General features: G+C 33.7%; 1 protein-coding gene across 1 annotated transcript in view; it reads right to left on the bottom strand.

The window, feature by feature from the left end:
* The window catches only part of LOC126875782 (proton channel OtopLc-like), a 22,792-nt gene extending 8,416 nt beyond the window's left edge, over positions 1 to 14,376 (bottom strand). Inside the window, exon 1 of the mRNA XM_050638669.1 lies at positions 13,293 to 14,376. Within this exon, the coding sequence (XP_050494626.1) occupies positions 13,293 to 14,376 (1,084 nt within the window). The remainder of the gene's footprint in view (positions 1 to 13,292) is intronic.

Genomic DNA, 14,376 nt, shown 5'->3' with positions numbered 1-14,376 from the left:
TTTGCATACAAAGCACTAGATACAGCAGAAGTTTGTACAATACTATATATATAAGACGTATATATGTATAAGACATATAAATAATGTATATATAAGACAGTAACATATATCCAGGTGGGAAAGTGTAAATAAGAGAAACTGAAAGAAGAATGGCCACGAAACTTGGGAAGCATGAAAAATGCATCAGATTAGGCTACATACCATCAAATTACTACAGATTCGAAGAGTTGTTGATCTCAAATCTTTTTCAAGTCACATAAACAGACTGGAACATGGCCTTTTCACTTTCTTCATTATACAACTTTACTAATTAAGAAGATTGATGAAATTGTAGATCAATGAACCATAATATGCATACAGATGCTTGCATAAATTAAAATTTTATATAATACGTATAAAGATTCTGATAATAAGCTGAATGGCTGCCAAATTTTACCTGGTGATTTTCTGTTGAGTAATCTTTTTCTGAAGTTTTTTATATCTGTTTTTTTCGTCTTTATTACAGAATTTAGATTGTCATAACCACTTAGCTTCGACAGTCAAGGTTAGCATTATATTGTTATTAACATTAAGCTTATTAGAGTTTTTTATTAAAGTTCATTATCGTTAAATCTTTAAATTCTTAAACTTATAGATTATTCAAAAAATGAAGATAACAGTATCAATTAATTAATATTAATATCAGTTAATGAATATTAAAATAGTAAAGCAAATAGTAAAACTTGCGTATTTAAAAGAAAAATCATTAAAATGTTATTTTTTACATCTAATCTCAGGTATTTAACCAAATATTCAACTATTTAATTTGCTTGAAAATTCGTGATTTCATTCTGCTCTTCTTTAACTTATCGCTTACTACTTTGCCCTATTTACTCATCATTTCAAAATTTATCCTGAAACCGAAATAAATTTACTTTTACAATGCTTAAAAAGGACTCTTGAGCTTAATTTACATAAAGAGCTATCTCTTTTTAAAATTTCATTAGCTTTAACAGTTGTATGTATAACACAGTAGCAAGAAATTATCATCATGATACACATATTTAAGATAAAGTGGATTTTCGAAACTGTTGCCCAAATTCCATTTGTTAACTGAGTCTACTCTCCGTGGCCTTTTAGGGTCAGTAGAGTAATACGAACAACTTTCGCTAGAGGAATTCGTACATCCAACTGTTCCTTCGGTAATTTCGACTCGACTGATTTAAAAACGTTCTAAACGCGACGAAACGGATCTGAGAGTTAGAAAACTCGATCGCTTTAACGAACAAGGTAAATAAAAAATTACTAATTGAAAGTTAGAAACAATTATAACAGGCCAAAAGTATAATGATATTCGTCATAACAGATAATATTGGAAATTAAATGATATTGATGATAAATCGAAATCCAAAGATATATCGAGGATTAGGAATGTAATTATGACAAATCAATAGTATGTTATAACATTATACCTCATGATATTAGGTTGAAAAATTTGTAGCATCTCTGACAATTAATATCAAGTTTCATTATATGTATATTTAGCTCAGATGAAAGAAGATTGTTTTTATCTTAGAAGCTTACAAACACGGCCAAGTTTTTTCTAAAAAGTGATCATAAATCTACATAGATGAATATAAGTAAGCACTACATAGTAAAAATTTACCATTAAATATTCCTAAAATCGCAGAATTCATTAAATTGTCCAACAGACGATATAAGAAGTTAAATCCATAAAAATATATTAGCCGTGAATTTTTCTCAAACATCATCGCCACTAAAATAATCTAGTAGAATGTGTCATAATAGTTGGAATTAAAAATCAAAGCACTATTTCACGATTGAAACGCAAGTGACCATGAAGCGTTGATAAATTAAAGGAATTCATTTCTTTGAAAGCCGCATCGTAAATTCGTTAATTGATGCAACCACAATGCAAATAATTGTTTTCCTTTACATTTCTTATTCTTACTCTGATGTCGATGTACATATATAGACGTTCTCGAGATTTGTTAAGTCACTGGCAATTAACTGGGCCCGCGCTACCGTATAATTGAGTTGTTTAAGGTAAAAGTGATGTAAGCCAGTTTTTCGCGTACTTCGTTTAACACCATATCTCGAAAGCGTAAACTTAATTCTAGTTTATGCAGAAGTGATGTAAGTATATCTTCATTGGTTTCCCGATGAATAGCAGATTAAGTGAGAGTCGTCCACTCGATCCCTTACAGAATTTTTAATTTATCTTCACTATCAAGTAATCGACTTTTTTGACTTACAATTAATTCCAAGGAAAACTGATCGTCTTTCTCTATACACATAAACCTGCTCGAGTACAAGAGAACGTTACTTCATTACGATCATAGAAATACATAGTTGAAATACTAATCTCACCTCCATTCATATTAACCTAACGTCAAACGATATTCAAACGATATTCCAGATAGATCATCTGGATTCTTATTGTTCCCCGACAGAGATTGAAATCGGTAAAGTGAAGAACGATCGTCGGTGGTTGTAAGGATTGTTCATAATGATCTGTAATAAATGGACAGTCATGAATACCGCTCGTTTCAAAATGTTCGATAAGCATATTCGCCGAAGAATATTCCGTTACTTCGTGATATAAATTATTATTACTTCAGTTTCAAGCTGTAGGCGGTCTTCGTACAAAATCAATAGTACTATTGGTAGACTTCTACAGAGATGAATACCTGATTATGCAACGTCAGAACCTGAAGGTGAAGAGTCAACATTCGACAATTATTTTACGAAGATCATCAACAGTAACTTTGTATTCACATATCCATAGTACCGTTAATATTATTTTGCGGTACCATATACACTGGTTATGGGAATAAATAAAAATAGAGTATATGTTTAAATGATTGAGAAATATAACTTTGCCAATATAGCCTGTAATATAATCACTTGAAACAGATTCAGATCTGCGACTGGATAGTCTTGATCCCATTAATCCATTGGTATACTGATGTTTTCGCACTAAACTTTCCTATGTATACCTACTATTTTCTCTAAATCAAGATTACTATTTATTCTTATTAGTAATAGATAAAAAATATTGAATTTTTGAGTTACTAAAAATTGAATTAAGAATGTACACAAAACTACAATGTCTTAGCTATATTTGTTAATGCGTTAAAGAATTACCAAATAGAATAAATAACAAAAGGTTGCAATCTCTTAAAGATAACTGAAATAAAAATTGGTAGAAAATGCAGTACCCTACTATAATATTCTATTCAGGATTAAAGAAAATGAGGCGCAGTGGAAACTTGATAGCAGTGACACGATGATGAATGGGCCAAGAAGAATAATACGAATTGAAAAGAAACACGCAAGATCATTTGAAGTTTAAAATTAAAGATAAAAATTGTACTATATTATGAAAATAACTTTTATTCAAACGAAAAAAATGTGACATTTTTTATCGTAAATTGTTGATGCTATTGAATTATGAAAAAACTTGTTCTCCTTAATTTATAGATAAATAATAATTCATTATAGGTAATTGATACCTTTGAATTATGGAAAAATAATACTTGGTGTGCTTGATTTATTGCTACATAATATGTACAGTAATGTATAAATGAAGAAACTTACAAAATATGTTAAGATATTCGAAAAAGCGTATCATTGGATTAGCGCGATTCTAAGTCGTAAAATATATATATAGAATCAATCATCAAAATACGCGGATATAACTTCAACGGTGAATTAGATTCGATGGAAATACTAAGAAAAGTTGGTATGAAATCATTGGCCTATTTAATCAAATGGGTAACAGAGCTCGGTGAAAATTATTTATCATAAAATACGTCCGTGTGTTTTCACACAACCTGTTATATATAACTTGCAATTAAAAAAATTCTAAGATATAGATATAGATAGTCATAGATCTTAAACGTTATGGCACAATAAATTTGCGGGAAGTAAATCCCACAGAATGTTGAATGAAATTAAATTTCTTTAAAAAGAATATTTACATCAAAATGGTGAGGTATAAAAAATATGAACAGAAACTGTTTCTTTAGAGAAAAAAAAAGAAAGAAAAGTTAGCATTATAGAAAAAATAATGTTTATGTTGAAATATATCAGACTTTAATATTCTGTAGGGATTAAGTTAATTGTTGTGCGAGAATAAGCAGATATGAGTATCTTTTTCAAACTGAGTATAAAATAATTAATCAATACCTAAAAATATATGTTAAAATACTAAGAATTATTAGTAGAATAATTATAGTAAATAAAGTAAGAATTTATAGTTAAATATAGAATATATTATATAATGCATTTTATCGCTTTTGATCCGTTTATATGGCTTGGAAGGAATCGTCGGTATTATGAAGTGAAATGTGAAATTTTGTGACCCAGCTGGGTAGAAAAATTAGGTCGATACCGCGTAAATTTGAGACCTTACGGTTTATCTTGAAACACGGTCTGTCATTACGCTGTCGGAGAGTTGCAAAAAAGGTAGAAACTCGTCTGTCAGCTGGCAGAAGGATTCGAGAAATTCATTTTCTTTCTGACACCATGCTTGCAAAAAAATAGATTCTCCGAAGTTTTATTTCTATGTCATAAATCATGAAATGAATTGGCGCCTGTTATTAGCATTTTTGACAGCTTTTACAGAAAATGACTAACGATTCATTCAAATCATTTTCATTTCAATACGATTGATATTATAAAAAAGTTTTAAATAAAACAATAAATAATTCAATAAGTATACCGTTAAAAACACATAAACTACATGTACTAAAATACATATACGCTTAAACAGAGCAAAGATATTAAATCATCCAATTACCATGAATAATACATTTAACAAATAAATCTCAATCAACAATTCATTCGCTATTGTTAATATGAATGTTTCAGAAAAACAAAAACGACAAAAATGGAGAAAGACCATTAAGCATAAACTCACAATCACATCATCAACATATGGCATACTACGTCATCAACTAATAACAATAAACTATCAATTCGACATTTATTATTATAATTCACCATATGCACGAGTCCAAGAGAAATCTATATAAAAAACAAAGAACCCGTTACTTACACCAACTGTTCGCGACGTTAATTAACATACAAAAATTTACCTCGCGGGGCTTTCTTAAAAGAAAACAATCGTCATCACAGGCACGCTTGAATCATCGTCCATGATAAACGTTGACGTGCGTTCCTATAGCAGAAGACAGGCAGCGTGCACCACGATATGCAACTGAACAAGAGAGATGTGCTCCAGAGACTACCACCAAACGGAATGGCTTGTAACCCAGAAACATGCCAGGAACATATCGACTGGTCTGGGACACAACACGGTGGTGGTAACCAAGATGATGATGAGAACTATGATGATAATGAAGATGACCGCCAGGATGATGATGCCGTTTCTCGTAGCCTCGTTTTCAACACTTCGACAAGACTATACGATCAACGTATGCCGCTTAGCTTCTGTTACTTTGATATTTTCGCAATGATGGTGGCGGATACCGTAGGATATTTGAAATTTCCCGTGGAATTGGATAACGACCTGACCTAGATGCATCTTCACAAAATTGAATTCACAATCGGATCATATTATTTCTTTGTTTCGGCGAATAACACGATATTATTATTCGTTATTCCCTTATTTCTCTATTTATTTATTTATTATTCCTTTTCGTAGGGTTTCTTGTATAATTAATAATTCTGATATTATTATACGAGATGTCAAGAAGGATCGGAAACTTCAAGAGTAAAAATCTTCAGTCAGATGGATTTTTCTACGATTAATTTAGCATTCATAAAGAAAGATTCAGTTCTTATGCTATTAATCTATCTATCCTTGTTTTGATAAAAAGAAGGATGATCTTTCTGATTGAGTATTTTGGAACAATACTACGGCACATATGCGATAAAGAAATGTTTTATGATGTTTATTAATGAGATAATAACAAAGATCATAAAGATCTGTTTGATTCAAAGATTGTAAGGTCTGAAAAGATGCTCGATATAATTAACTTGCAATATCATTGTGTAAGGGCTACGGGTGTTTATGCATTTATTTAAAAATGCACAAAATGCATATAACGTGCAAAAATATATAAAACCAAAAAAATAACATATTCATTAGACCACCTAGATTTCATTTCTTAATTAATTATACATTTATAAAAGTATGAATTTGCGTAATCATCCGGAATCAATTTTTCATGTTAATCCACAACTTTCTAAAGATATCACTTCTAATACACAAAATTTTCCTCTTCTGACATTCTTTTCTAACGATTGATTTATCCACCGCTACAATAATTTGCATTCACTTCCGTGTTTATGAAGGAATTCCCTCTTAATATCCCACGCATCGAACACTCAATTAAAAGATCGCGTTTCGCGAGTCCTCTGTAATTTACAGAAATACCGTCCAGCACGTATGATGGCCAACCAAGCGGATCGAAACTTGTTTAATGTCATGACGATCAAGATGCGCCTTAGAAGATCGTGTTGCAGGACATTCGGTGGTTTTGACACGCCAACGCGCACGAGTGAACCGAAGGCGACTTCTAGAGATTAATACGATCACGAGCATGCGATCCTGTTATGATCCGATTAATCGTTCGCCTCTTACGGCGTGGCTCACGTGAAATCTTGACTTATTACACCATAATGCACAGTTCATGACACAAGAACGCTAAGAGTCGAAAGTATTCGCCGCAGCCACCTGTTGTATGAATTATCGGTTCCATTCGTGACTCGAGGTCATCCGCCTCTATGTACATACATATCTCGATTTCTTAACTTGGCTAATGCATGCTTAACAGATCTCATTAGAGGTATGAGTATGATAGATGTAGGAAATTGATAGGATGGAATTTTATATATATAAAATTACTATATTATATACTACTACTATACTACTATACTACTACTATAATACTAATATATTACTTTTATATATATATATATAAAATATATAAAATATATATATATATAAGTAACTTTAATAATAGAGCAATTTGTAAAAATCGAACGATCGATCGCAAATAAAAGATTCATTTATTCAGTTTCAAGCATTATTGCGTTAAGGCATGGAAGAGCGGATCTTTAATAGTCTTTAATAGTCTTTAGAAAGTGTAAAATGATGTTTGGATTTTGTAAAGACTAAATGATAATATTTACAGCGGTAGTAAGGTGTAGCTGATCTTCAATGTATTCATTGACCTTGATCAGGCTCTTGTTGAATCAATCATTCTGTTTAGAGAAAGCTGAATGAACAGATTCGTACAATCGAAAAGTGAGCGTTTTGGCAAAAGTTTAAATTGAAGTTGAAAAGTCTATAATTTAATTCATTAAAAGAGTATTTAACTGAAAAGTATGACAAAACACGTGTTCATTCAATGAAAGTTTTAGTCTGTTCACTGTTATATTATATATTGTAGACTAAGAATGTAAAGTCGTCATTAAAGTAAAAAAGGTTATTTACGTCGATGAAGATGAACTTAACAAAACGTCTAGGTTGACTTTCCATCAATTTAAAACGCACTTTTACTTCATGACAATGAGTCACTCATCGCAAATACCTTCGTGAAAAATAAAGAACCTGTTTTCTGTACCTTTCACTTGGTCACTTGAAAGTTCAAACCGAACTACCGATAGTATCTAAAATTTCTCTTTTCTCGATTCATCTCGCATAAAAAGTGACTTTGTGAATCGACTTCGAATAGAAATAAACTTATATGTTTATGGAAGTAAACAAAAATACTACCTCTAAGAATTTGCATTTTATAAATCCAAAATTTTTATGCCAGATAAATTACTGTTATACCTGCCAACTATAAGTGCCATATTGCCAAATATTAAACGATAATTTTCAATATAAATCCCTAACATCGATTTATCATGAAGAATCAGAATAAAATCTGAAGTATCTGAATTTCTCCTTTGGTATATGACATATATCTTCGAAGGTGTCAGGAAACTATGAAAGAGAATTTTCCACAGTATACACCAGCCTCATAAAATATCGTTCCAATCTCCTCAGCTGATTGTATCTTCGCGGATTACGTGTTCCCTGAAAGGATGCCGATGATAACGCTCCTACTTTTCCTCTTTTTATACTTCAGCCATGCGAGACTAATCGTCTCGTTTTACGGCGCATAGAACTGAACGGCTCCGTGATCATCAAAAAAACGACGACTACTACCCAATTTGATATTCCTCTAATTAAGATGCATTGCTTGTCAAGAGAGAAACAAAAATGGAAAAGAAACGAAAAAAATGTGGGAAGATGCAAAAGTACGTGAATAGTTGTTAACACTACAAGTAACACTAGGAAGATCATTCCATTTCTTTCGACTCGTCATCGAATCGATAAAATTTGTTATATTTCACAAAATTTTAACACTTGAAAGAAATACGTTTTTTTATGTTTTATATAAAATAATAACGTACTGTCTTTAACAAATTTTCGAAATATAAGACGGTTCTCTTCTACTCTTAAGATAAACATGAAAAAAAGTCTGGTAAATAAACGTCAAAATTTCACTTTGAACAAAAATATGAATGTTCCTTTCTGTTTTATACAGCAATTGATTTTTAGATAGGAGAGAAGCAATACTTAAAAAGGATATAAAAAAAAAAGAAATTCTGATATTTCTAGCGTTAAAATTCGATACCAAAGCGTGATAAATAATCGTGAAGATATAATAGCCTCGATAAAGAGGGAAAGAACCAGTTCCGACGTGTGACACGCGAAATTATGTTCGAAATTCATTTTCAGCGCTCAACTGGTTTCTTTGGAAAACGATCGTTCGCCACGTCGTCGTGCATCCGTTCGCAGGATAAAAATTCATGAAAGTTTGAATGAACGAGGCAACGACACACACGTTAAATCGATTTGACCGCTCTTCACGATGCAACGAATCTGCTTTCACGCGACTTGCATCGATCGTGTGCATAAAGGACAATTTGTCGTTGATCAGGAAACGAGCGTTTCAATGCGATTTCGAAGCGAAAAATTGCGCTACTCCATGGAAAAGGACATTTTCCACGGATACCTTTCACCTCGTTTTACTCTTTGCTTTCACGATGTACGCATCCTTTGTGCGTGCTTCTGCAACGCATTCTCTTGATCGTGAACTTTGCTTGAACGAACGTATTCCTGCTAAATATTATGGTAATTTTATATTTCAAAATCGTTGGATTTCGAAAATTGTTGGATCGAATATTAAATTTGGAAAGTTGCTGAATGTGAATTAAAAAGCGAAAAACGTGACTTTTCTCGAATTATTGATATAATGTATTAAGAGTTTCTTATACTCGAATGAATGACTCCAACTAATCTTATTGGAATTATTGGAGTTATTCAAATATCAAAATACTGCAGTTAGAAGTATCGTAATTTATTGAATTAAAGTTTGAAGTATCTATAACATTATATCGGTCTGAAGACATCCAATTACATGTACTAATGAATAAGATCTGTGGTAGCTGAAAGGATTAGAAATGGGCACATGACAAAAATTATGCGACATATAGAATATATGTACTTATGAGGACATTAGAGAAAGTTCAGAGGGAATTTGGACGGCATTCACAGCGCGTGGAGTGTCAAATGTCAACCGCTTAATTACGTCCTAAACGACAATTAACGGTTAGAAAACACATATGTTACTTGTATAACACTTAATGCACACAATTAATTTTTCTACTTACTTAATAACTTGTTCACAAAACTTTATCTGTATTCATCGCGAAGGCTATGTGACATTTAACGCAAGCGAAAACGGTATGTGGTATTAGATTAAAAGGCACGTTAACGACGTTAACAGAAAAATCTTGAACATCGTTAAACGGTAAATAATGATGCCTACCATATTTATTAGCTTAAACTCGACAAATTTAATAGACGTAATACCTAAAATAAAATTTTCTTCTCCTTCTGTTGAAAAGTTTAGAGTACGAGAAAATTTAAAGAAGCTTAAAGATGTTTAACGAAGGTTGAAATAAAAATGAATTCATTAAAACGGGATATAATCTCGTACTTCTAAACAATATCTTCTATTGAAATGGAGCTATCAACAGTTTTATTCCCAGAAAAAATAAAAGAATTTAATTGAATAATGAGCAAATTGCAACAATGCATGAACATGAGCTGATTTATATTCGGAATTTTCTTTTATTATCTCGTAACCAACATGCAACGAAAAATTATGCACTGAATAATTCATTAATATCCATACTCGCTTATGATCTAAACGAGATTTCCACGATTCTAATTTCATAGATTTCGACATTAAATTTGACTTCAGCAATGCTAAAAATCACAACATCTAAGAAATATTTTTATCAAACGAATTAATCGTATAATAATGATATTCTCATGAGAAACTAAGTATCAAGTAGAAAAAATTTCAGAGAACAACAACATAAATAATACCGAACTCACTCAACTAAAAAATTTATTTTCAGCAAAAGAATTACAACCGTTCAACAATGCCCACATGAAACATCAAGGAAAACGGTACAAGAATTAAAATTCTCATACTTCGACTAACAGGAAAACGAAATATCACTAACAGCACAATACAGACGGCTGGAGTGAAGGATTTATCACCATTCTTTCCCATAAACTTCTCTAAAAAATGTTTTTCATCCGTAAGAAAATATTTCTGCAAAGTCTACAGACTCTCGTGTGCAAATGCAATTACACTGTTCTGGCACTCGAAAGCAATAGGGGACTATGATGCGCGAGCAAAAGTGGATAACTGTACTGAGGAAGCCGGTTACAGTAGATGGCAAAATAAAGATACAAATCCCTCGAGATGCGTCGTCTAACAACGGTAACGTGGTAATGTGTAACAGCGACAAAGCTGTCAGAAGGCCAATAATCACGGCGCCACATGTTGGATAAATCGATGTAAGTTTCGTGATTAATGATTTCGCTGATACATACCACTGTGGAAACGAAGTGGAACGAGAAAGTAAAGGGTCATCGAAGACAAAATGCTTCTTTGGATCACGCGTTTCGTACAAAGGACACGTTGCTCTCCACTTTCTTTTCCATGAAACGAAACGCGCGAAGATCGTTCAACTTTGCGCCATTAACGACCGACGACATTCGTTCGTCATGCGAGATTATTCACCAGCCACAATTCACAAATCCTTGAATTTAGACTTTGTAAATTACAAATTTCTATTAATTCTTCCTTTTCAGAATTTTAGAAAGATTATTATATTTAATTATTTCTTTATTATTCATTAAATATTTTTCTGATCTTTTTCTCACCGAGGAGACCTTATTATTTCAACTTTGAGTGAATTATAGTTTATGTTACATGTTCTATTACTGTAATCAGTATTAATTAGAAAAAAAGATTAATCTCTCATTGAGCGTTAACTTTGAATGAATCGAGAAACGCTCGAGATTTTCTAAAATCATTCGTTCTACGCGTATCACTGTTATTCTCCCTCGAATATAAATAAAAGAAAGTCAATACGACATCGCATGGCTGGAGAAGTTGGGAGAAAATATTACCTGATAATTTAATATATTTATGTTAAAAGGTACTAAATCAACTTATTTTCTCGTTAAAACGATGTCTGTTGTCTTATCTCGGAAAACTATCATCTGTGGATCACAATAAAGAAAGTTGGTACTGGAAGAAAACAACCGAAATTTATTTCGATAGTTCTCTTTCGTTATAACATTTTCTTTTATCAATCCTTTCATCCTTTGAATGTAGCTGTCATTTATATTTACGCTACCCATTACATAACTCAATTTCATCATTAATTTCTACGTATAAAAATTCACTAAACGCCATGATCAAAGATCCATGATACTTATCATACACGTCTACGCCATAAAGGGGAGGAAAATAAGGCAGATAAGGTGCAAAAACAGCGAAAGTTGAAACCGTCTATTCATTACCGCAGACAGCGATAAAAAGTACTGGAACTATGAGATCCATGAGAGCCATTCGATGTATTCTCAAATAGAATCCTCGTCATGGTGAAAACTCGATTACTGTGTTCCACGGGGAAAGATTGAAACACGACATACGTGCGACTTTAATCCTTAACCAGCGGTATGAAAATACCGCATAACAGGCAGGATGGGGTTAATAGGCTCTGTGGCAGGCTAATTTGAAGAGTTTTTGCAGCCACTGAAAAGTTGAAGACCGGCATGTACCGTGAGTCATCGCCGACATGCCATAATGCAGGTGTATTGTACACGTTAATTATCCATCAGTTAACAACGTTATAATATGTTTCATGGTACAAACGGTACTCTTTAGCAGCGAAGATAGTTGATTGACTAAAATGGAAACTCTTCTGTAGATCATAGTTCATCCACGCTACAGCAATTTTATTATATTTGGTAAATTCAAAGTCACAGAATTGTAAAGCTAAGATTTTACGAATTTCAATTTAATCGTCTATTTCGATTTTTAGAAGTGTCATCTTTATAGCTTCATAATCGATTTAATTATAATTTTATTTTCTGAAGGAAAATAGCAGTAAAGAAAGATATCGATCGAAATAAACACAAATTATATCAATTCATATACGATAAATTCTTTATACTGATCCACGTACAAAATAATATTTTATTAAATTTATTTTGATTAGTTTCAACACCCAGATTCATAACACTGTTGCTGCAGAATAAATAAAAAATTTCCACAAATGAAATTCACCTATCGCGGAAAACAACTGCAGCTCTTTAAAAAGGAAAGTAGGTTATTCCATTCGATCTATAGAAAATTAATCAATTGGAGAATTAAATGCTATTCACACTTCCAGCCTAGATTTCATCGAACACCTTGCCAGCTAGTTCCAATAACCGTTAACCATCGATCGAATTAGATATTAGTATCGAAAACAGTCCGACAAACAGAATATTGGTTAATGAATGCATTGCTAATAAAGAAAACTTCGCACGTATCAAGTGGACGAGACGCGTATACGCACGATTCACGTCGGATCTACCGCTAGCTATTTCTTTTGGTCGCCGACCCGATACCGTACAGTGTACAACGACTAACGAACAGCTTGCATACAAATTCATCGCGTCTTGACAAACGAAACTATGTCGCGCGCAAAGTGTTATACCGTTGTACTTGAACAACCATCGTGTCGGATGATCTCACCGCAGTTGCATCTTTCACTCAACCGGATCGCCGGAGATCGAAGAGATCACCGACTGAGAAGAGATTACCACCGATTTCCCTCTACTAGACCGAGAGTATCATCGAATAAACGGCTGTATTAGCAGAACAGAACATGAAGAATCGGTCTCTCACCCTTTTTATCCATTGCCGAAGACGTGGAAACTGTTGAAGCTTCTTCAGGCACATCCACTGCTCGTTCCTCTTTGCCAGAAACGATTCCACCGATATTTCCCTTAAAATCCTCCTCCTTCGATATCAACGCCTCGTCGTTCTTACTATAATCAATAGTAGTTTGATCGTCAACTTTCTTCCATTCCGATAAATCCTTGTTGTCCGCCTCTGTAGCAAATCCCTCGAGACCAGCTATGTTCCGAATATCAGGCACCAGGGTCTCCTCGTCGTCCTCTCTTATCCGCCATTTAGCTCTTTGATGGTGTTCAGTGGTCCCGTTGTTCTCGCGAGCCGCGATTTCACTCACAGAATCCACCACCTCCTCGACCAGCTCCTCCTCCTGAAGCATGTACTCTCTTCTCTCATTCGGATTCTGGTAAACACGGTAAGGTCCTACCAAACCGACGATTCCTCTGGGCACCGCCACGGTCCTCTTCCAATCCGCATGCAGCTGATCAAACTCTCCCAAGTGGTTCGTGTACATTTCACCGAGACTGAAGAGACGTCGCGGTTCCGGTAGCTGTCGAGACGCGACCTGTAACCAGCGGCGAAGTTCCTCTTGCCGTGAACAAACCTCCAGCTGTGCTTGCCTTTCCTCCGACGATTGTTCTTTGATCGGCTGCAGTTTCCTTTCGAAACAACACGTTTCGTTTAACTGAACTTTTTTTGGTTTTTTCACCACGCTATACAGAGGATCCTCATCTTCTTCGAGTATCGTCGAGTCTTGAAACGTTAATTTACTGTCTGTCGGTAGCCAAACGTATGGAAGCCCCCTTTGCTCCACTCGAGATACTTCGTAACCGCTTTTTCTTGGTTTTTCACTTTTCACGGCGCTTATCACGACCACTTTGTTTTTTACGTTAGATGGTAAGTTGTTGGCAGAATCGTTGCTGTCGAGAACACTGTATATAGGCTCGCGAGTAGCAGTCTGAATCCACTTCGGTCTGTTCTTTGGTTTAGTCGAGCACCTAAACTGCTGCGGATCAGCTGTTGGTGTCTTTCGTTCTGCGTTTGCAACGGGAATGTCAGTTAGTTCGGCCACCAT

The sequence above is a fragment of the Bombus huntii genome, chromosome 2 (genome assembly GCF_024542735.1).
Source record: "Bombus huntii isolate Logan2020A chromosome 2, iyBomHunt1.1, whole genome shotgun sequence".
NCBI lineage: Eukaryota > Metazoa > Arthropoda > Insecta > Hymenoptera > Apidae > Bombus > Bombus huntii.
The sequence above is the reverse complement of the archived record's forward strand: the minus strand, read 5'-3'. Positions and strand labels throughout refer to the sequence as shown.